Raw genomic sequence first — 22,699 nt, 5'->3', positions numbered from 1 at the left:
CCAAATTTCTCCCAGTGAACTTTTTGCGCACTTTGCGGTTATCCCCATAACCCCGGTAACCATGGAACAATCAGGCCACCCTCATTTTGACTAATTTATTTGAATTTGTTTATGAGCCAGCTGCAGAAAGGGAAAGGCAAATAGGCTGTTCTTTTGTTTAATCAAAGGCAATTGTGGAATTCAGTGATTACATGTGTTGTTTATTTTCGTCATATTACTGTTGTTTGTTTGTGCTTTTATAGAGTCTCGAATAAAACAATCTAATTTTTAGCTATATTACGAAAAATAGGAGAGACCACTGTAGTCGATATCTGGACTATCAGATACCAGTTAACAGAACTCTCAAACGAAGATGGATGGATCATGGTACATCATTTCTTATAGCTTTTGTAGTAAGCGAACAGACTCAAATCATTCAGGGCATGCAAATAAGTATGGGTAAAAGGAAAAATCCGGCCAAATGCGACCACCATTCAGATTTGGACGCTATTGAAATCATGAAATCAAAAACAATTCTACAGATTGTGGGCGCAAAATGTTTTGAAATAAACTATGAGTGGTACAGATCTAGACGCTTTTGGAGCCAGGAATGGCTGGATCAACTAAAAATAGTTTTGTCTATAGATTCGGCATGACTTCCTTTATAAATTAATTTAGTATGTAATTTCAATCTGCGAGTAACGTTTATATAGGTAGATGTTGATTTGTTGACTTGAGTTCGTATTACTTCAAGGAACTAACGCTTCTCACTGTACTCACATAGAAATCTTAAAAGCCTCTAAATTATTTTATTAAACACGTAAAGGATCAGGTGACGACAGTTTGTTATGTAAATAGAAATGTGTACTAAGATGCTCGTGTGATTTATTAAGACCATGTTTAACTCTAAACTAAATAAAAAATAATACGCCCTGCATCCCCAAAATATGAGGCAAAAATTCCAATCGACTGACCTACGAACGAACGAAGAGCAGAGAGAAAATGTGGTCATTAATTTACGCATAAAATTTTATAATTTATGACAATATGAGGTGTAGCTGGAGCGCCGACTCCACTCCACTCCATCTCCATCTCCATCTCCAACCCAAGCTCGAACTCCAGCCCCAACCTCTGGATCCCGAACAAAAAAGTGGCCAGTAAATGAAGTCTGAAGATCGTTGGGCTTGGGTTGCTTTTCGTCTTTTCCATTGTGGCTCGTTGGGATCCTCCAGCATAAGCGACTTTTATAATTATGTCTACGCATAAAAATCACATAAATTTGTGCGCAAATGCAACAACAATAACGAGTTCTACATAATAAATGATGGCGCTTAAAATTTTCAACATCTCCATGGAGACAAAACGATAAAAATCGCTGTTTGAAGTATACCTCCCTCCCGAACAACCAAGTCAGCAGTCAAGTGCTTTGATCAACTTCTCATCTTATGAATGAATTAATGTTTTTTGGTTATAACGTTTTTAATGCAACTTAAACAAGAATACATCCAGCCTCGGCAAGCCGAAGCTGCTATACCCTGCCAGAAATGTTTAAAAGAGAAAATGCTAATCGAGCTCCCAGACTTTTAGATTCACGTTACTCGAAATTGGAAATTAAAATACTGATACAAGTCGTCACTAGAATCTGCATGTTGAATCTCAACTTCCCAGCATTTATACGGACGGACGGACAAACGGACGGACGGACATAGGCAGATCGGGTCGCGTTTATGCAGATCAAGAATACATGTACTTCACATGATTGCAGTCTCCTGTACTGTGATGCCAACTTCTGACTGAAGTGAATATACCCCCTGCAAGGGTATAAGCAAAGTATACCTTTTTGTCATTAATAAAATTCAACATTTGACTTCATTTTTTCTGGTCTGACTGGGTGTTTTCATTATTTATGATAGTCGGCGCTACATAGCGCCCTTTGACTCCGTCAAATGAGTTATTTTCTTAGGATTTTGGGAGGTATTACTTTCATGTTGTAGAATGAAACACTTTAAAGTCAAAGACTTCGAATCAGGCCTTAAATGATTTCCAGTAATGCCCAATGATTAATTGAGTTTAGTGAAATGAGGAGTTATGCGACGATTGACATTAATCCCACATATGATTATCTTAATTCCCTTACGACATGAAGATAGCCAGTTACATGTTTATATATTATCCGCTTTTAAATAATTCAGGTTAAGTATTTCCCAAAAAGGATATTTGTTATGATGTCAATTGATGCTTTTACAGAACTAAATTGACATATTAACAAAGTTATGTGACAGTAAAGCAATTTAGCCACTAATCATAAAAGCGTCCTGATATTGTTTATTGTTTTAATTTTCCTTAACGAAACCGTAATAACTCACTCCCGAATATTTTGTGATTTCTCACGCATCTCAAACCTCGCGATGATTCATTTGTAAACAAACCAAAGTGCAACGATTTCACGTAACACATGTACGAGTATATCTGCACACACTCCCGGCCGTAAATATATATACGCGCTGATATATGAGCTCGCCCTGAAATGCTCCACTCAGTTTTGACATTTATATTTATTTCAACGTGCAGTGGTCTGACCATTCTTCCAATGCAGCTTGAGTTATAGCCAATGGACACGCAAAGGTGGCCAAAGCTGCTCCTCCTCCACCTGCCCCCATATGTATGGCACATATGTACACACAAGGGTGTATGTACATATATCTGGAATATGCCACGGATTCGACGGATGAGCGTGACGGTGGCTTCGGACTTCTTTCGCCGCTCTTCTGCGCCCGCAAGGAATGCCAAGCTACACAAATAAAGTAAAATTAATAATATCGCACTTTAGTGCTTTTTGTTGCTAAAGTTTTTTATTGTTTCGCCCTCCCGCTTTCTTTGCGTCCTTTTTTGAGAGAAATAAATGTCAAAAAGCAAAGCAAAATGTTCTCTTGCCCCGTGAAATTGGTCTTCTGGTGCGTGTGGCACTGAAAGTTCGACGAATGAAAAATTACAGGCCACAATGATAAATAACACAACTCAAATCGAAGAATGGTATAAAAACCACGGAGATATTGCGAATGTGCTCCTTTCGGGAGTTGTGGGATCCAACTGCTGCGGCTCATACATACATGAGTTCAAATGGGAATTGATGGAGATCCTTGGGATAGGTTCAGGCGGTAGAAATATTGTATATAAGTGTTTTATAGAACTATATGGAGGAAGGAATGTAGATAATTGAAGGTTATTTTGTATCTTTAAGACTCTATTACATTTAAAACCAATTTTTTAACCGGCTTTTGATTTGTATTAACGTTAAATGGTTTTAACCCATAAAACAATGTAACAATGTAGAAAAAATGTAACAGGAGAATCAATTGTTTCCGACTCCATAATGAATTTATATTTTCGATTGGCAAACACCAGCCAAGTCTAAGCATTGACTCATTGTTCTTCAGGTTTTGGTACAGAGTTGGGTCTCTATATGCAAATTTCAGTAACACATACTCTTACATGTCTTTACCCCTTCAGCTGAGGAACTGGTACTCGACACCCTACAATGTTCTATCCTTTTTTCTATATGTGTAAATTGTTCCCAAATCTAAATTCATGAATTCAAATGATAACAAATTAACTAAAACATTGAACAGACGACATTGCCTGTAACTTTTTACATTGAAACCATATACTCCTTACAGTTCTAAAAATGATTTTTTTTAAGTTTTAAAATGATAGATATTCCAACTATTTATGCTGAAACAGATATTTCAAAATTACCATCAAAATATTAAATCGAACAAAGAAGTTGAAAATGATAAATCCCTTTGTTGAACCACTCTAACACACGCCCAGTGGTATGCAACAAAAATTCATTTGGTTTGAGCCATCTGCTCTCTCCGCCCTCGAATGTGACAGCAAGCCGAATTAAATAATGTGAAAATTAAAATTTAATGAAAGGCGCTTTTTCCCTGGCCAGCCCCCAACCCTCCCGACCACCCCCCTCTTGACCCTTTACACCTCCCCTTCCCCGTGCACGCAGCGGGTGGTACCTAGAAACGGAAATGCTGAAACAGTGAAATGTTTCACGCCTTCTTTAACAGAATTTATTAAAAAGTATTACAAAAGTAGTAGCCCAGAGAGATGAATCGCGCGCTCTATGCCATAACAGAACATGGTAACCAAAGCACACCCAAAATTGAAAATCGAGTACGAGCGCTATGTGCAATAACAACAAAACATGCGAGGAGTCAAATCAAAGCCCGGCAAATCCGCGGGGGGTCAGTGCGGGGCTCACACATCTGTGATACTTTTCTGCTGCGAGAACCAACAACACACCGGCGACAACAACGGAAAATGCCGTAATAATTGTTGCAAAAAGCAATTAGACAAACTAATAAAGCCAAATCCGATCGCAAAGGGTCTCAGGATGAATGCGTTGTTGGGAGTGAGACAGCGAGGGCTCTAGGGTGCGAATGCGGACGGGAGAGCAAGCGGGACGCACGCATAGGCGCATTCTCAATGCCGAACCCCCAATGGCGATGGAAAAGCGAGATGGCGATATTGTGGTGAGCTGCGTCGATGTGTTGATGGTGATGCATTCCAGTTGTCGTCGTTGTTGTTGTTTCATTCGGTTGATAGGACTCGGTAATTTTAAATCATAGTTTAGATACTAAAGCAATCCTAATGGAATCTTCGATTACTTTAATTTTACTCGCGCAAATGACCACTTCAATGGTACATACATACATATGTGATAAATTCATTGGATCAATACTCGTACTATTCATATTGCACTTACAATACTTATATAGTAAATCAATTTTTACAGGGTATGCGATCCTCCGAGAACGTTTGAATGAATATTCCTTTTCTACCTGGGGCATTCTGGATTGTGCAACCACGAGACGCAGAATCAGTATGTGGAGGAGCGGCGCAGAAGTCAATAGAGTGCAAATCCGATTCAAGTTGCGCCCCTAGGCAAAAAAAAACTCTACTTTGGTGCCATCGTAAAGGCGCATTCTACTTACAAACGCATATTATTGTAAAGTTCGTTTCAACAATCCTATGCCCCTACCCCTTGCACCCGGCTCACCGCCCCATGCCATGAGCCAAAGTTCAACGTAATTGCGTTCAAAAGTGCGTGTACTTGAGATTTTTTTATATTTTTGCTTTATGCCGTGAGTGTTACTCTATTGTTGTCGGCTTTTCGCCGTTGCAAATATGTTTTGAAAGCAAAGTCATGCTGGATCACAATAGGCGGGGAACTACATTCATATAGGTACAAACATACATATGTATAGGCCCAGACCTTTCTAATGCTGAAAAATTAGTTTTCTGAAGTGGCTGTTATTACTTTGTGTGGATGCCAAATTGATATGCCTCAGTTGGTAATGAAGTGAGTGGAAAGATATTGAAAGAGTTTAGGTTGTGGGGGGCCTAAAATGAAAGAGGGAAAGGTGAATGAAATTAAAAGTATTTCAAAATGCTTCCTTATGTGCAAGATGGCCACAGGCCATTGGTCGGTTTCAAACTATTAACCACACCCTGTCCTTTATTGCTTAAACTTAGGATATGAAATACTTTGTGGATTGTATCACCACCCATTCCTTAAAGGTTATAAAACGGCCTCAAACTTACTCCAAGACAAAGCTTTCAATTTCTCGGTTGGATTACATTGCCACTTCATTCCGTACAACGTTGTAATGCAAGTCGGTCAGTTTGCTTGACCCGCCTTCCTCTGAATTACCCCTTTGAAACCGCCTCCGCTCCCCAATTACAAGCAATAATAATTTTAATTAAATGCACCGAGACCAAGGCAGTTGACCAAAACAAAGGCAAGCAAACAAAGAGACAGCCCAGCCATGGAAATGAATCCCGAAATGAGTTGCAAACAAATTACGCCGCAGAAATGGGCTCCAGCGGTGACAAATTACAAGGAAACAACCCGGTGGCGATGAGAAATGACTACAGGCGGGCGGAGGAGCGCAGTGGTGAATGCCAGACAGGGACGGAGACAGCCAGTGCTGCCAACTCAGCTTATTCCGTACGGTGTGCAGAGAAGGTAAGCATTGGTTAATGGTATCGGTGAATAGTATCTGAAAATTTGGTTAACGGTCAGGGTTAAGTATTTTATATACTTTTTAATATTCATATGCATGTAAACAAATTATGTGAGAGCATTTTCCAAAGGCCATATATGGGACTTGTGACTTACATGTATCTTCATAATGGATTTCGTTGAATTTGGCCAGTGAATAATGCCATCATTTTCCTGTTACCAAAAACCAGAGGTGATGAATTTTAGCCAACATTTGACCCATGCTGCGACCACGTGGTCATTGTTTTCCCAGCATTATGTTTAGAATACCAGGTTGCATTTAAGTTCGCCAGCTTTTATTGCATAATTGCGTATTGTAAATTGTGAATTGTGAATGAAAACCAGCTGTCTTCCGAATTCCGTCTAAGGCCTCTTTGCACCTTTTGGCACGCGTAGTTCTGGCCACCTTAGGGCTCCATCCAACTGTTTCACTTCCGGAGCCGCTAAAACTACAGCGAGCCAATGCAGTTCGTACTTGACCTATTGGTCGCCCCCGCTGACTTGGGCCGCATGCCGCGCTTTTCACATTTCCAGTTTCTCCACTTCGGGTTGCTCGGGTTTTACGCTCATATTTCCATCTGTTTGTATTTTCCTCCCAATTTGCGACCCTTGTCGATGGGCGGTTTGTTGTCCGTTGTCTGTGCCATTTGTGTTATGGGTGTTCTCTCCATTAGCAGCATTTTTGTCGGGTTTTTGTTCAATTAGCAGTTGGCTATTTCATAAATATGTAGTTTTCACATCATAACGAAGAAATACTTCAATAATTACATGCAACCAAATTGTTTTAGTTCTTAGAAATCTAAGTTAAACGACACAATTTCTTATACACCAGGAGGACGACAATTAAGACCTAAATATTTTTAATATCGTGTTTTTACATATGTACATAAATACGTATATTTGATGAGCAATAATTGACGACTTAATATAACAATGTCCGTATGTCTGTCCTTTCGTTTATAAGTCGGAACAGGACGGATTGAACCATTATAACACATATATGACTATCAGATACCCGTTACTCAGCTAGTGAAAATGAGAACGAGAAATTTTATAATTTTTCTAAGATATCGGATAGATATTGGTGAATAAAATGAGAAAAAATTATATAATCCTTTAAATTGTTGTATTTGAGAGTGGTCGTGGTAAAAAGTTTTTTGGCTAATCGATAGAAATTTTTAAGGGAAGGTGTACAAAAGAGTCAAAGCGCGCTGAAATTGAACTGAATCATGCCATACTTGATATTTCCTTCACCTTTAATAGGTTTCATCGAAATCTGATTGATATTATTATGTAGAAATGATATATTTTCTAAGCAAGAAATACAGCAACAAAAATAAATCAACAAAATGTCGAACAAAATATACTGGGAGCCGGCAAAGGCTTTCCGCCCGGAAAACGAGAGGTCGAAAGTAGATATCTGGCACCGGTCATTCAAACCGACTTACGAGCAGGAGGAGCCCCAGATGGCACTGCTTCTATCCTGGCACTACGGTCGCCAGTGGGTGGAGGAGCGTGATATGAACAAGATGGAGACCAAGGTGAAGATGATGAAGGAGGTCAAATTCATTCCACCCAACTATACCAGTTGGCTTGAGAAGCGGAGGCCCAAAAGGACTAAGCAACAGCTGCTCAGATCTTGATGTTTTATTTGTGTTCATTAAGTTATCCAGCTTTTGAATATGAACTTTTGTAAAAATTGTTTATTAATTAATAGTCACGTTCTGGCTTTCTTTATAAAATTTGTATCTAAATGTATGAAAATAATACAACAAAATAGTATGTAATGTATAGATTTTAAACATAATAATATTAATAATAGGTAATAAATAAATTTGAAGATATATCTGCATGGTGAAACATCTGTTGGAGTGAAGCGAAAGCTGCTGATGGATTTTGGTGTGCTATTTCTTAGAAAGCGGTGAAGTCTTTTAATTGATCACCACAACCAACAGTAATGGAATATTTTTGATAACCAAGTAGCTACTGACCCACACAACAGACACAAAGCCTCAGTCCCAGACAGTCTCCGTATCAAAGAACACAACACCGACACGACAAGCATACAATTCCACTCGAGAATGATTTCAAAGATCAAGATCTGGAGCCGCTCGCCGATGATTCCGGCCAGGGATCACGGGTCAGCGATCCTTCCGCCGGCAGATCGGCCCGAACCCATTCCGGAGCTGTGCGAGGAAAGGCCCGTGATGGGATGGCTGCTCGGCTGGGAATACGGAAGGAAGTGGCTGGAGAGGCGCGAGGAGATCCAGAGGCACCGCAACATGGTCAGCAAGTTCGGCAGGATTCCGGCGGACTTCGGCTGGTGGATCAACCAGCGCAGGCCCCTCTATGTGCGTCAACAGCGATTCCGGAGCAAGGCTGGACCTCGTGCCCGGAAACAGATCACGGCCTTCGAGATGGCCAAGCAGAGGCGTGAGGAGCAGAACCGCAAGCTATTGGAGAGCCAGCCCAAAAACCAGTAAAACACACACTCATAATATCCAACCTGCCAATCGAAGGGTAAACTCCGTCAAAATTGCTAACAAACAACCAAACAACTGTAAATGTACGAGTACAACTATGCAATCGCAGTACAAAGAACTCCCTATGATGATGCGCCAATAAACACAGTTAGAATGTTGAATTCTTTTTGGTTTAATGTTACCATTTAACCGTTTGCCATTACCAATATTGTCATTATATGCTGAATAAGTTTGGGTACATCTCAAGTTGATCTGAAAATACATATGATCAAATATGGGTATGGAAATACATTACATCCTCATATACAATATACATTACAAGTTCGTATCGTGTTTCGGTTCAATTACAGGCAAATAGTGATTTTGACCCCTATAAAAGTACCAAGCTGTTAAAAATAAAAAACAACATTTGATTCCATTGGTGCGCAATCAACTGCGATACCCAACCGCATTCGTTCTTGGAATCGATTTTCGGCTATGTCAATAGGCCTTTATTGTATAGTGTTTATTGTTATCCTGTTGTCCTTGCGCTTGCAGAACGAAGTCGCGACGTAGGCTCCGTAAAAACAAAAGCGCAGCATCCCAGAAACCTTCGCCTCAGCCATTTCAGCTTTTGATTGGACTTCCCCCGGGGAAATGTCAGCCCCGTAGAACAATGGACCATACATATTAAACGAGAGCCGTCATCATCGTCATTATCGTCATCATCTCCGTCGCTAAAGTTTTCCGTAATCGTCATCAGGGACGGATAAGTGAACAATTGGCCTTGCCCGACTCAAGGTCCGTGGATATTTTTGTGTGCAGTTGTACATACTCTTTATTTGCATTTCCGGCTCATTGCGCCTAATTGCGCGGAAATCTGGCTTTGGAGATCAGCTTTATTGTGTGTTCTTGGTGGCTTTTTAGTCAAATCCTTTGTGTTTCCCTTTTGGCGCGAAAAATGCGAAAATAAACGTATTGCTAAGGGGCGTTTTCGCTAGCCCACAGCGAATTGCGCATTTAAGCTCGTCTTTTTTTAACATACCGTCCATTATTTCGGTTTTAAGGGCTTTTGTTTGCTAAGCAAACTTTTTTGTACACTTTGCTATCAATGAAAAGTGTCAGTGTTGATTTTAGTTATATTTATTTTCTTACGCCTAAAAACACCTTAACCCTTTAAGCTGTCTAGGAAACTGGGTCGCATTTTCTTAAAATCGATACAAGTTATCGATAGTCATGTGCAAGCTAAGAATAGTTGGATCTTGATCTGAGTTAGATTTTGAGATCGAAAATACTTAAATCGAGATCGTTAAAAACGATCGGTGCGATGTTATTGAAGAACGCGATACTGAATTAAATTGAATAATCCAATTATTCGGTTACTTATGGGTCGCTCTCTGTTTAATAACCATATATTTTCTCCGTTTATTATACCCAATTAATTTTGCGCGAGTTTCCCCTTCATTCCCGCATCGATTCGACATTCGCCTCGTGTGTTTTCAACAGCATTCTAGTTTCGAAAAATTTTTGTTCATTTATGCCACGGAGAACATTTCTCCACATTTTCAAGCAGCAAGAACCGAGGAAAATGCTTCATACTGTGCTGCAGTTTTCTGCGCATAAATTAATGGAACAGAAAAATGTTCATGATGATGGTTTCATACGGAGTGGAATGAAGCTAGCTGAAAGGAAGGGCTGGGAAATGTATGGTACAACATTAAGTAAGTGGCATAACTTGGAATGGGAAAAATATAATGGAAATCATGTGCAAATGGGAAAGAGCAAAAGTTCGTTGGCTAATCAAGTGAGTTGTGTGTTTTCCACGCCAACAGTCGAGATTGGTCTTAAAGCGAGGAAAAATGAAAGGAATTTACGGTTTCTTTTTTTAGCTGCAAAAAATAAATACCTTTTAAAACTTAAGACTATTAAAACGTGTCTACTGGTAACAAGCCGTATGCTGCAAACGAACTGACATCAAATTTTATATGATTAGTGTCGTTTTTGTTATATGACATAGAGACACCATGTCACATAAAAACGTAAGGATGTACTTCACTTCACAATGGGATTATAATCGACGTGACATAACTTACTATCTCCCGGCTGAGAAATAGAAATGCAATAGAGTTTTACTATAATTATGCAGGGAGATGCCAAACGAAATAACAATTGGATTTGCGGTCGAATGGCCAATGGGTAACCGCAAAAACTAATTACAACGCCAAAACAGCCACGGATAAAAACAAAATGGCCGTCGGCTGAAGCGGAAATGAGCTTTGCCCGCGTGTGAGTGTGTGTGTGTGACCACAGAACAGATGCTGATTATGGAGATAATTAATACGGCTAATTAAACAGGCAAATGCAATTCAGAAATTGCACTGGCAGGGTAAGGGGAGCGGAAAGAGTTGGAAAACAAGCGAAATTTCAACGGCTCCTGCCACATAAAAGCCAATTAATTATTTTTATGGCTACTCCGGGCCGAGAGCCAACTCCACCAACGGAAGCCACCAGCCGACGACTTGGCCCTCTCGTTTTCCCTGCGCCCGGCATAATAAAAAATTATGGCCTGCGATTTGGCTCACTCGAAACGAAGCGAAAGCAACCGAAAAACCAAATACTCTGCGCGCCACTGACCAGGCCAAGAAACCCCTCCCCCTCCCTTCTACTTCTCGTTCCACCCAGCCCCGCCACGCCCCGCATGCAGTGCACAGTAAAACCTCGAAAAAAGGAAGGTCCTGCTCCCATGCAAGGGCCAAAAAGATGGCGCCGTGCTGCGTACAAAATTGATCAGTGGAGTCCCCGCCGTTTGAACTATGACGCGATATGTCATCATATTTCCTCGTTGCAGTTGAAGGGACGAAAGGGGAGTGGTCGGGCAGGGGTCGCGGGGAGCGGGGAGCGGGGAACGGAGGGGTGGTGGCATGCTGGTGCTCCTTGTTTGCCATGCATATTTCTCACTTTGTCAAACCTTTTGTGCACTGCGCAAGGCCGCAACGCAATTGCATTGCAACACTGAGAGAAAAGTGTGTAAGACAAGTTGGCAAACAGAATCCTTTCGATACAAGTTGTTTTTAATTTATCTGGTTACTTATACTTGATTGCTCTGATCTTCAAAGTACAAGGTTTGGAAAGTAAGCCTACTACAAACCTATTACAAAAACTGGTATTGGAACTAACTAATATCTCTCTGTGCACAAACCCCTTCCTCGTCCTGCCCTTGCCCTCTTCTATTGGCCATCTCGTATTTAACAGTTGAGTTGGACGCCACTTATTGCCTGGGCTACCGCAAAATCAATTTCGACCCCAACTTTATTTAGCCTTTGTTTTGGACTTTCCGGAGGCGCCCCAACCCGCGATTGCGACTCGTTCAGGGCCAGTCCCACAATCCCACAGCTGTGCTGCTGCCCATTTCTCCGCTCATTTTATTGGCCAAGGCAGGAGCCCAAGTAATGGCCGCCGCCCCGCTTCCGCTCCTCCTTGCCCCTCGCATTTCATGCCGTTCTGGCCGGTCTTGTTTTTGGACCAGACTCCCCTTGAAATTTCCGTTTTGGCTCCGTGTTTGTGGACTTGCCAGTGGCATCCTCGACTGAGTATCGGTTTAGATTACTTCTGTGGTGTATAGGTAATTTAGATTTCGAAGTGCTTATGCCCCTTTCCCATAAGTTTTTCCTTGCCTTCTGTCATTCAAGAAAAATTCCCTTTCAGGAATTATATATTTGAACTGAATTAGAACTATTTAGAGCTAACAAGAACGAAACTATTATTTCTTTTCTATTATATACTATTCTTATGAATAACACCGACATATTCCTATGCCAGCTATATGATACAGACGACCGATTTCGATCAGTTCAAATATTGTCGTAAGACTAATGTATATCCATTTAGAACGCTTTTGACCAAGAACAACGAATCTAAATTTCTTAATTTTTTTCCTATATCTATTCCATATATAAAATATCGACTTGGCCGATGATTCCGATCAAGAATATATATACTTTTTATAAGCAATATTCTGACTAAAATCAATATACCCGCTGCAAAGATATAAGTATAGCCACCTGTCGATTTGAATTGAGATTATCTCATATACTTTATTTATTGGATACAAGTTGTTTTTTGTTGAATTACCCTTTTCGACTCATAATTTGATAATCCTGTGTATATAATATCTAAGATTCAATCTAAACACTTACATGAGATGGTGAACTATTTAGGATCTACATAAGTGTGTTCAATAATATCTGTGCATGTTTTTTTATAAAAAGTCGATAGGATCGAAAAGTGCCTCCATTTTCATTTGTTGTCCATTGGGACGTTACAAATTCTTGACTGCCCAAGCCAGTTCATTAAAAACTTCATTACCCAAAGCGTCTAGCTTGGCAAATCAATTTTGATTTACTCCGAGCACCAACATATATCAATGCGATCGCCCCCATAGCGGCTTTCCCCTGGATTCCCCATTTCTCCCTCCTCCACCCCCCTCACTGGGAAAAGCGCTCGAGTGGAGAATCCCCTTTGGGGGCTGATGCCGGAGCTGGAAGGCGAAACGTTCCATCAGCCATCAGCCGGCAGAGTGTTGATGATGGAAAGTGTCCCACTGGGCCGCCACAAAACAACGTGCGTAATGGGAGAGAGGGAATAACAAAAACATCGGGGAGAAGATAGAAAGAAGACCCAGATACAAAGGGCTACGGAGCATTGAGTGCCTCAGAATCGAGTGAGCCGCAACAACAATAAACGCTAATAATGCTTAATCAATGTTACACTTTACAACAATAAAAGGGAGGGAAACAAAAAGCGAAGGGCCACGAAAACATCGAGTTCAACTTCATTTGTGAAATGATTTATGGTCTTTTCATTACCGAAAAACCTCTTCACACCTGTGGAAAGTATGTTGAGGCCAAATTAAATGTAATTGAAATGATTTGGAATCGCCAGCAAGAGTCCGGCATGTACATACGTATTTTCCGAGCAGCTAAATCGATTTTCAATTTTTCCCGAGAGACAGCCGGGGAATCGGCAATTGAACAAATTGTTGAAAACAATGCGTGGAATTTGTTGCTTACAAATTTCGATTTTGCTTTACCGCCCGATTCACTTGCGTTGCGCATTTCAATAATCATTTATCTTATCGGATCGCCCCGATTATAAACACCAGCGTGCCGAGATCATAAATTCTCGTCACCGCCGAAATGAGCTTCATTATGGACAGACATTAGATTCCTTCCCTAGATGCGTATGTTGTATAAAATACGATTTTAAGATAGATTCTGCTATACATCGCGCCAAGTGGGAGCTTATATGTATAGAATAGTGACGCGTGAATACCAAATGCAAAGATTCAAATGTCCCGGCACTTTAAGCACAATATGTTTTTCAAATCTGGTACAAACACTTCTCCAGGACCTTTGATACACGGAGAAATACCAAGAAAGCATTGAGTTTAGCACAGTTTAAACGGTTAGTACAACAGGAAATATTGGATACCAAATCTCAAGTCAACTAACATAAAAAAAACTAAATGGAGTGACAGACATAGTTTTCAGATTGCACGCAGGCGCCACCTATGGTTGGGTATATATTTTGCTCAGAATTCCCTAGGGAAAAATGGTATAGTCTGTAATTAAAAACTGTCTTTTTACAATAAACTCTACCAAGCTCACCAAGTAACTTCCGATAGTTGAAGGGTCGAAAATAGTCCGAAAAGGAGAACTGTTTATCCATTGGATAATATCATGATTTTAGGCCAACAACAAAGAGTTTTTCAGGATATTATTATTTAATATTTCGAAGATTTCATTGCGTAAACTCCAACCTCAATTAGACCCTGATTTAGAAAGGCCACTGAAAATCCCATCCAACACCCATCTGGTGCACATGATGATTTAGCCTTCGGATAGGTGTGTCTGCAAATATATTTTGAGAAAAAAATTGAATTTTCAAAATTTTTTAAAAATAAATAGATTTGAAAAATTGTATCTTAAAGGTTGGTGGCTTTCGCCATGCGGCACATACATATGTATGTGCATATGTAGTGTGGAATAGCATCGGCTGACTTAAAGATAGAAGGGCTACCCAAACTCCTCGTAACTCCAATTACCAGAACCCAGTCAGCAAGTAATCAAACTGAATGCGGAGTTGAACACAAAGCTTCGGCTGCTGTCGTTGCAATGACTTCCGATCAATCAATTAGTTTCGAAGAAGCCCGACTTGATTGTGTTCCCAACTTTTGTGTCCTTCCACTCGCTCTCCACATGGAACCCCTCTTGGTGGCAGCTGTGCTTCTCCAAGGACGCGGCCTCATCTCCAGAGCTTTCCGTCGTCCTGCCGCACGTCAATCCACGGGCGCACTTGGAGTCACCGGATTGTGTGTGGTGTTTTTGGGCGGATCCGGTGGTTTTCGCAGTGCGGTTCGATTCTCGAGAAGTGCGCCCAGCACGAGTTAAAATTTAATTTAGTGAAAATAATTTGCTTAGTCGTGCTGCAAAATTGCATAATTGTCAATGGCGGTGGCACGCCACGCCACTCCACTCCACTCTGCCTCTCCCTCTCTCTAATGAGCGGCTTGCAGCGCCATTTTGTGGCACCATCACATCTGCATATTGGAAAATTATAGCTTTGAGCCCCGAGTACGACGCCTGCCACATCACGAATCCAGAGCACCGAATGCCGCTCTGCTCCTGGCCTTTGTTTGCTCTAAAAGCCTGGCTGCGGCTGCGCAGAAGCCCAAAAGCGCGTGGTTCGGGCGCATGGAGAGGCGCAATGGGGGGCGATCGTTCTCGACGACGCCGACGACGAGGTGACCTCCAGCCGAGTCATTGCGGCAAGGACCTGACTCAAAGCTGGCAGGCAGCAAACAGCCAGCGCAAATAAGAGGAGGCCTCGGGTTACACAGCCGAAGATCTGAATACTCTCATTCATTTGGTGCACTGGACGCAGTTCCAGCAGTGTAGCAAAGTACAGGGTACAGGGTACAGGGTTGCTGTCGAAAATGTCCGACTATTTCCGTCAGTGTAAGCGAACGAAGTAAAAGAATGCTGCATATAGTAAGTATTTCATTGCTGATCAAAATCATCCAAAGAAATATACTACCAAAATAGTTATGTTCGTACATTTGTATTTAATTATTAAGAATATTTTATAAATCAGTAAATCACAATCCAGTAAGGGGTAATTAAAATATTTCGCTATCAACCGCCATCACCTCTTCGTTCCCCTTCTGCCTCATAATGAGCTGTAAAACACTGTTCTTGCAATGTTTTTAAGCGAAAGAACGCAGCGAGGAGGAAGTGGGCGCCAACGGGCATTTGACATGCCAAAAAACACTTCTGTCACAGCAGCAGTGGCCACTGGAGAGCATCGCATCCAGTCCGCAGGAGGTGGCGACCACGGAAGCGTGCCTTCCCCCTGCCCCTTCAACCGCACTGGAAATAATTATTCGGAATTACAAAAGTATTAATTCAAGTCAAATATCCTGTAAGCTGTAACCTTAAAATAAGTCATTCAATTAACAAGTAGTTTCATTGAAAATCCAAGACTTTAAATAATACACGAATTAATGGCATTTGTTCAGCATGGAATAGTTTTTATCAGCCTCTAATAACAATTTTTAATTTGTTCGCTTCCTTCGACAGAAAAGTGCAAACTCAGCGCCGCATGCGCCGCGGCCATTACTTTGCTACTATAAACCCGATACGGCGATGCTCTTATCTTCGATTGCCAACGCAAATGGCGCACAGTAGCAGAAAAGCAATTCGGCTATTTAATTTCAATTTTACTACAGGCTTTAACAGCCGCAGCGATTAAAGCGGCTTTACTTCTCATAAGTTGTGCTAATAAAGTTAGTTCGATGTTTCCTTTCTCTGAGCTTCAGCTATAATATTTAATGATTTTGTTTTCCGTAAAACTATTATTTACTTAGGTTAACGCTGTTCTTGACATATGTATGTACATATGCCTTTCTCCCAGCGGTAGCGGAGGCAATCATTTTAACGGATATTACTTATTTATTTACCTACTCTGACGGACACTAATCTTAATGGTTTTTAGATATAAACATAACATATGAAATATGATTTTCTAAGTCAACCAGTTTCATGTAATCCTGGGAAGCGCTTCACACAAACGGAAACATTCCTGGGGTACGCTTACTGATGCGTTTTGGTAGACGTGGTTCGGAATACATCTATTTGAACCCATTTACTCTGTTAACTACCTTTTTACACTATTACCAACAACAATAGAATAGATTCAATTGCGCTTTCCAATTATGTTATGCGGAATAACTTTCTCAGAAAACATATATATCTATTCCGGAAAAACGATGCTTGCAGGATTAAAATGCTACTAAAAAAAGTTCGCTCTATTGTAATCTTGTTTAAAATAACAAAATGCAAAACTGTGTGATTTCTTTCAAGTGTATTGAAAAATAAAGTCGAATAAAACAACCGTAATGTAAAAGTTTAACAGACTGCTTTCAGCTGAAAATTTTAATTGCAAGCTTTTCTGCTATTTTTTGAATTAAAATTTTGCGGGCAAAAGCTTTAAAAAAGTAATCGAAAGCACTAACCTGTCGCATAAGATATCGGTACTCGTTTGTTTCGTTATTTTCTTAGCGCCCTCTGGTAACTCTAAAAATACAGGCACGCCTATCGATACCCCGACTGGCACCACGTATCGAAACATCGATTGGCCACAGCTGCTTGTGAATGAAAAAAGCGTAAAATCGAATCGTAAAGCAAATTCGCGAAAAAACATTGCCGCCCGTCCTGCAGAATCACAGGTCGGTGGACCTATACACAAGCGGATGAGAGAAGAGGCCAGTAGGCCCAAGTGATCCCGGCCAGGATAAATTCGAGTCGTTCGTCCTTCCCACCGGCACACAATGGAGCTATAGTGTGTCTCTGTGTGCGAGAGTGCGGGCGTTTGTGTGCGTGGTTGTAGTAGTGGGCGAGTGCGTGTAGTAGTAGTACGACGAGTGTTGAGGCGACGGGGAAAACAAAAAGAAATCTAGTTTGTGCTCGAGACTTCGGCTGGAAACCCGGCCGCGAAGAGTGCGTAAATGTAAGGTGCGATCGCTGATGAGCCATCACCTCTTCCCGGTGCTGGAGGCAGTGCATCCAACCGGATAAGTTGAGGGACTCTAGGCTAGCGGGGCAGTAGTACGGCCACATCCCGATCCCGATCCCGTAATGCTGCTGGCCGCAGCCGGTCTGCCGGCCTACGACGCCGCTAAGCTGTCCAGCAATGCCGGATCCGGCTCCAGCAACGTGGGCTCCGGCCGAGTGGGTACACCCACGGCGTCCTCGTCGCGTCCTAGTGCCGCTAGTGCCCTGATGAAGACCCTGTCTGTGCGCCTGCATCGAGGCACCGAGTTCATTAAGGACACCGTTCATAAGGCCCTGGTCATGTCCGCTCCTACGCCTGTGGCCCCAGCTACAGCTCCTGCGCCCAAGATCGTGGACCACAGCCTAAAGCGAAAGCTTAGCGGCGCTGGTGGGCTGATGGGCTGCAGCAGCATGGGCAGTATGACCTCATCTATCGCCAGCAGCTCGAGAAGTCATCACTATGCCCTGACCAGCCAGGGCGCCTCCTCACAGGTGATTCCTTTGCCCAGTCAAGTGCCCACAGCTGCCTTTCTGCGCACCTACACGGTGGCTCCCACGGCACTCCATCGATCTGCCGCCGCTCGCAAACGGAATCCCAGCACCGACAGCCTGCTTATGGACCTGTGCCTCTTTAAGCCCATTCGGCCCATGCCCATAACGCCAATAAAAATGTGAGTACTCTCCGATATTCGAAACCGATTCCATTTGAGAAATTCATACTTTGAAGATTTCCAGTAGAAAACTTGATAATAGCTATCCAATTTCGCTACATGATATGATGTTTATAAAATACATGGGTTCTTGGAGACCTTTGGATTGTCTTAGTTGCCATTTGCATGTTTATCCTCTTGATTTATTTGGCTTATCCAACTGGTGTAAGATTCCAGCTGAGATTTGATCTTTTTTGTCATAAAACTTGGCACTATCACCGCGTCCTAATGCGTTTGTACTTTTAAAATTAATTTTTAAGTTTTAAACTCACATTTGCCATTACGAATCGAGTCGAATCATATAAAAAACAATTTACTTATATTTCTTGTATCGTTGATAGCCACAAGTTCCGCGGCTTTGAACTGAAGAAACCAAAATTTGTCCCCGCTGCAAATCCAGACAGCGAAGAAGATGAGGACGACGACGATGAAGATGAGGTGGTCCGCAAGCCAAAGCCCAGGTAAGTGTCCAGTTAAACATTCAAGTTTATGTCTAATGACTGCTTTCTTCGCTTAGCAACTTGACATTGCCAACAAATGCGGACTCGGCCTTCGTTCCGATGCCCTACATAGAAACCACCAACACCGCCATTAACGCAACCACCACCACTAACAGCAGGAGCAGATCCCGCTCCCTCAACACACACACCTCAGGCTCTGCCCAGGCCATAACCAAGCCAAAGCGTCGTCGTCGCGCTCCCATGCTCACGGCCAAAAGACGACGCAAGGCGCTGGATACGAAACTAACAACTTCAGCAGACGGAGGGACTGAAGACAAAGCTCCTGCCGTGCGCAAAGCGACAACAGCACGCGGAGGATCCAAGCGCAGTCGTGGAGAATCGATCACGGCTCCCACGCCAGCGGACCCAATCAAATCTCCAGTAGCAATTAAAGCGCCGACCAAGAGCAAATCAACCTCTAGAAGTGAAGCTGCTAAACGTAGTCGTGTAGCTGTTGTGCAGAATGCCACTGTTCTCACAGCGACTTCCGCCACTTCAGCAGATTCAATCAGTAAAACCGCAACCAAGCGCAAGGCTGCTAATGAAAAAGTCGCCAAGCGCAGTCGTGGTTCCGCAGCCTTGTCTGTGCGTCCTTCCCCGCCAATGACACGTCAGCGGGCTCGTCAGCAGATCTCCGCCAGCACCTAAGGTCTTGAAATCTTGGATGCTCGCTCATTGGAACGTAAGCCAATATGGCAAAAGCTAGAAAAACAAAACAACAATAGGAAAGAGTCGCGTCAGAGACTCGCTAAGTTCTGAGTCGTTGGGTTCTAGTTACTGTTTATGTGTTCGTATTACATCTTTCCTTTGAAGTAGGTGGACATGTAAGATAAGCCAGTAATCAATCATGTAAAGTACACGTAGTGTTCAACTCGTTTCGTATTATTCGGGAGATAAAATGACTACTTGAGTTTCAACAAGCAACTATAATTTGTTTGGGTACACATATTACAGAATTCTGGCTTGGTCTTCAAGACTGATATAACAAAAAGCATCAGCTACGAATAAAATATGATACAAAATGATATATGCAAAAGAAATTTAACCCTCATTAAGCGAAAAGTATTAAATGTATAAAGAAACTAGTTCATTTAAGTCATTCCTGATAATAATGTTTCAACCAAAACTGTTTGTCAACATATGGATATGTTAGTTTTGACCCTTTTCTTTCAATGAATGTACAAACAAAGTTCAACGTTTTCGGTTCGTTTAGTTTATGTGCTTGCCTTTGAGGCAGGTTAGTAAGGATGTATGGAAAGAACAGGATGGACAGGATGAAAAAACGCCACAACTACAATTATTTTTCCTACTTTAGTTAAGTTTGTTACAATTTATGTATGGCGCAGATACAACGTAATCAATTCACACATACAAGTATAAAAACATACATGTAATTCTAACTTTATCTAAGCATACGACTTATCTTTAAGAACAGCAATGACATAAAAATATAGAAAACTTTATATATAAAACATGCCGGTCAAATCAACTGTGTGTTGTGATATGAACTAATTTATAAATCCAAGCAAAAGACGAGCAAAAGGCCCTTAAATGTATTTGCTTGACTCAGACAACACCGAAAAACTCAACCCAATTAAGCCCTTTATATCCTTAAGAAGTAGAAGTTGGAAAATCTAAATTTGCGGAACTACAAAATGTTTAGAAATGCGCCCTAAGCTAAGGACAATTTCGAGCGATTCCAAACGAAAGCAAAATTACTTAAACACACAGCGAGTTGTATGCGTCAATAAAAATTACGAGTAACTACAAATTAATTTAATTGGTAATTTATTGTTTAAAGGATATACATATGTAAATCCTCAATTTTCGAAGCTATAAATCCTTAAGTCCATCCAAAAATTTATTCGCTTACATGGACTGTAAAATATTTTGATTTGTTCTTACTGAATCACCATCGCAATGGAAGCAAATGGAAACAAATTTGTCCAAATCGTTTGATTCACAATTTCATATTTTATTGCAATGACTATGAATCAACTTTCTCGGGTATAACATATTCATTCCATCGTTTCCATTTTGGTGGGCATAACGTTCCACAGGTCTTGCAATTTGTAGCCATCCCTAATGGGCTCCATGGCAAAGCCCAGTTCCTTGCAGTAAACCGGAGCTCTCTCGCCCTGACTGGGCACCTTGCCCAAACAGCCCTCGGCGAGGTAGCTGTTGAGCTTGGTGTTGATCTCCCGCTCCTGCCGCTCGTCCAGCTCCTCGAAGTTGTCCACCTTGAACTGGGAGGTCTGCGCAGCTTCCTCGGCGGCCGCCTCCAATCGCCGCCGGGCGTCATTCGCATTGTATTGGATGCCAAAGTTGGGCTGCTCGCCATAAATGGCGCGTAGCGAGCTGAGCTCCTTGAACAACTCGTTTAGCCGCTCGGCGGGATCGACGCGGAATCCGAGTACATATCCTGCTCCCGTTTCCGCTGTTTGGATTACCAAAGCGGGTCCGTACTTGGACTCCCGAACGCGGAGCTGTAATGACAATTTGTCTGTGAGTTTATAATGGAATGGTCGAAAATAGTATTCTTTTGCGGTCTAGATAGATTACGCTCTCAATCTGTAGATATGGCAAACTGATGTTGAAGGTCTCGTTGGCATCTGCAAACCACACCAGGCGAATATTGGTTACCACGAAACTGCCCAGGTTGCCCTGGTCGCTGGACAAATTCCACACGCCCTGCACATGGCTGAAGACTTGCTCATCTGGTAGGATAACCAGTTGACCTGCTTGGACGATGGCTCCGCGCAGCTTCAGGTCGCGGTAGAGATAAGTACGCTGATACAGGCTGAGTAAAATATCAATTTTAGGCACATTTTTGTATTAAACTGATCTGGATTTCCTCACTGATATACGTCGAACACGCTGGCGAAGATCGGCTGATCGCGACGCGACGTTTCCCCAGATACGTCGGTGAAAAGGAACTCAAAGCGAGTCTCGTTGCTTACCGCCAGGATGTAGAGGGCCTGGCTGGCTATCCTGGCTTTGGAGTGCATATGAACTACCCGAGTGTTGGTGTTGCCAATCCGAGCATAGCCAATGGCTTCTTGGGAAAATGCAATTTCTAGTTCATTGGATGGTAAGCAGAACTGCAAGCACTTACACAGATTGTACTTCTTGTGGACCAGCGAGTGCCATATAATCCGCAAATTGGTTACCATCAGGCGACCCGTGTCCCCCGGATTTCCTTTGCTGTCTTCGATGTGGTAAATGTAGTCGAGCACTCGCTCTCCGCTCCGCAGATTCTTTTGCCTGAAACGAATCTATCCAATCGAGGGTCCAGAATCCAATTAAATATGAGTCTACTTACAGTTGGGGCACATCAAATTTGACCTCCTTGTCCTCCCAGAGCAACTGCAGCAACGGCTGTTGGTTTCCTTCGATCGGAGCTAGCGACTTTAACATTTTTTCCGAAACAACTAACGTCTTTATTGGGGTATTAATCCACTGGAAAAACGGTTGCTAGGTAACCTGTGTAGTCCAGAAACCAATGCCTAAACCAACTACCATGAAATACACGAAAACTACCAAGCTTCATTTCAATTTTACATCCTACCATAGGAAGAGACCAATCAACCTTTAACTTTATTTGCCGTTTTTAATAAAAGCCCAATCTTTTAATTTTTTAAATACGTATGTATTATATTTGACTAACGTACAGAATTTTAGGAGTATAACTAATGCTTCGCTTATCAAAGTACAAAAACGTTCAACTAACGCGTTTATGCTTAAACCATAAGTCAGATTTTCCCCCTTCGCCAGGGAAGGAGAAAGAGCTGGAGTTTATAAATAGTTAGCAACGCTAACTGCTGGAAATGTTCTTTTTTTCATAGTGTCAATATTGCAAATC

General features: G+C 41.9%; 4 protein-coding genes across 5 annotated transcripts; 3 read left to right on the top strand and 1 right to left on the bottom strand.

The window, feature by feature from the left end:
• Nucleotides 1-7,314: 7,314 nt before the first annotated feature.
• On the top strand, nucleotides 7,315-7,871 carry LOC6613876. The gene has a single exon (XM_002038309.2). It carries the CDS (start codon nucleotides 7,405-7,407, stop codon nucleotides 7,696-7,698), a length of 294 nt encoding a protein of 97 aa, XP_002038345.1. The 5' UTR covers nucleotides 7,315-7,404; the 3' UTR covers nucleotides 7,699-7,871.
• Nucleotides 7,872-8,045: 174 nt separating this feature from the next.
• On the top strand, nucleotides 8,046-8,699 carry LOC6613875. The gene has a single exon (XM_002038308.2). The coding sequence runs from the start codon at nucleotides 8,137-8,139 to the stop codon at nucleotides 8,536-8,538; it is 402 nt and encodes a 133-aa protein (XP_002038344.1). The 5' UTR covers nucleotides 8,046-8,136; the 3' UTR covers nucleotides 8,539-8,699.
• Nucleotides 8,700-17,189: 8,490 nt separating this feature from the next.
• LOC6613873 lies at nucleotides 17,190-20,612 on the top strand. Its single transcript, XM_002038306.2, has 3 exons — nucleotides 17,190-18,298; nucleotides 18,679-18,798; nucleotides 18,855-20,612. The coding sequence occupies exons 1-3, from the start codon at nucleotides 17,712-17,714 to the stop codon at nucleotides 19,483-19,485; spliced, it is 1,338 nt and encodes a 445-aa protein (XP_002038342.1). The 5' UTR covers nucleotides 17,190-17,711; the 3' UTR covers nucleotides 19,486-20,612.
• Nucleotides 20,613-20,791: 179 nt separating this feature from the next.
• Nucleotides 20,792-22,306, bottom strand: LOC6613872 (Bardet-Biedl syndrome 5 protein homolog). 2 transcript variants are annotated; one of them, XM_002038305.2, is made up of 5 exons: nucleotides 22,160-22,303; nucleotides 21,953-22,101; nucleotides 21,697-21,892; nucleotides 21,400-21,637; nucleotides 20,792-21,323 (listed from the first exon to the last, which is right to left on the bottom strand). In XM_002038305.2, the coding sequence occupies exons 1-5, from the start codon at nucleotides 22,252-22,254 to the stop codon at nucleotides 20,856-20,858; spliced, it is 1,146 nt and encodes a 381-aa protein (XP_002038341.1). In that variant the 5' UTR covers nucleotides 22,255-22,303; the 3' UTR covers nucleotides 20,792-20,855. The 2 variants fall into 2 exon arrangements, with proteins under 2 accessions (XP_002038341.1, XP_032576860.1); XM_032720969.1 differs by having other exon boundaries at nucleotides 21,697-22,101; nucleotides 22,160-22,306.
• Nucleotides 22,307-22,699: the final 393 nt, after the last annotated feature.

This window comes from Drosophila sechellia, chromosome 3R (assembly GCF_004382195.2).
Source record: "Drosophila sechellia strain sech25 chromosome 3R, ASM438219v1, whole genome shotgun sequence".
Taxonomy (NCBI): domain Eukaryota; kingdom Metazoa; phylum Arthropoda; class Insecta; order Diptera; family Drosophilidae; genus Drosophila; species Drosophila sechellia.
This window is presented reverse-complemented; position numbering and strand designations above follow the sequence as displayed.

Coding starts and splice junctions, on each gene's coding strand:
- LOC6613872 (XM_032720969.1), bottom strand. CDS start 22,254: ATGTTAAAGTCGCTAGCTCCGATCGAAGGAAACCAACAGCCGTTGCTG. Junction 22,102..22,159: donor AAATTTGATGTGCCCCAACT/GTAAGTAGACTC, acceptor GATTCGTTTCAG/GCAAAAGAATCTGCGGAGCG. Junction 21,324..21,399: donor CATATCTACAGATTGAGAGC/GTAATCTATCTA, acceptor TTGTCATTACAG/CTCCGCGTTCGGGAGTCCAA.
- LOC6613875 (XM_002038308.2), top strand. CDS start 8,137: ATGATTTCAAAGATCAAGATCTGGAGCCGCTCGCCGATGATTCCGGCC.
- LOC6613873 (XM_002038306.2), top strand. CDS start 17,712: ATGCTGCTGGCCGCAGCCGGTCTGCCGGCCTACGACGCCGCTAAGCTG. Junction 18,299..18,678: donor CCCATAACGCCAATAAAAAT/GTGAGTACTCTC, acceptor TATCGTTGATAG/CCACAAGTTCCGCGGCTTTG. Junction 18,799..18,854: donor GTCCGCAAGCCAAAGCCCAG/GTAAGTGTCCAG, acceptor TTCTTCGCTTAG/CAACTTGACATTGCCAACAA.
- LOC6613876 (XM_002038309.2), top strand. CDS start 7,405: ATGTCGAACAAAATATACTGGGAGCCGGCAAAGGCTTTCCGCCCGGAA.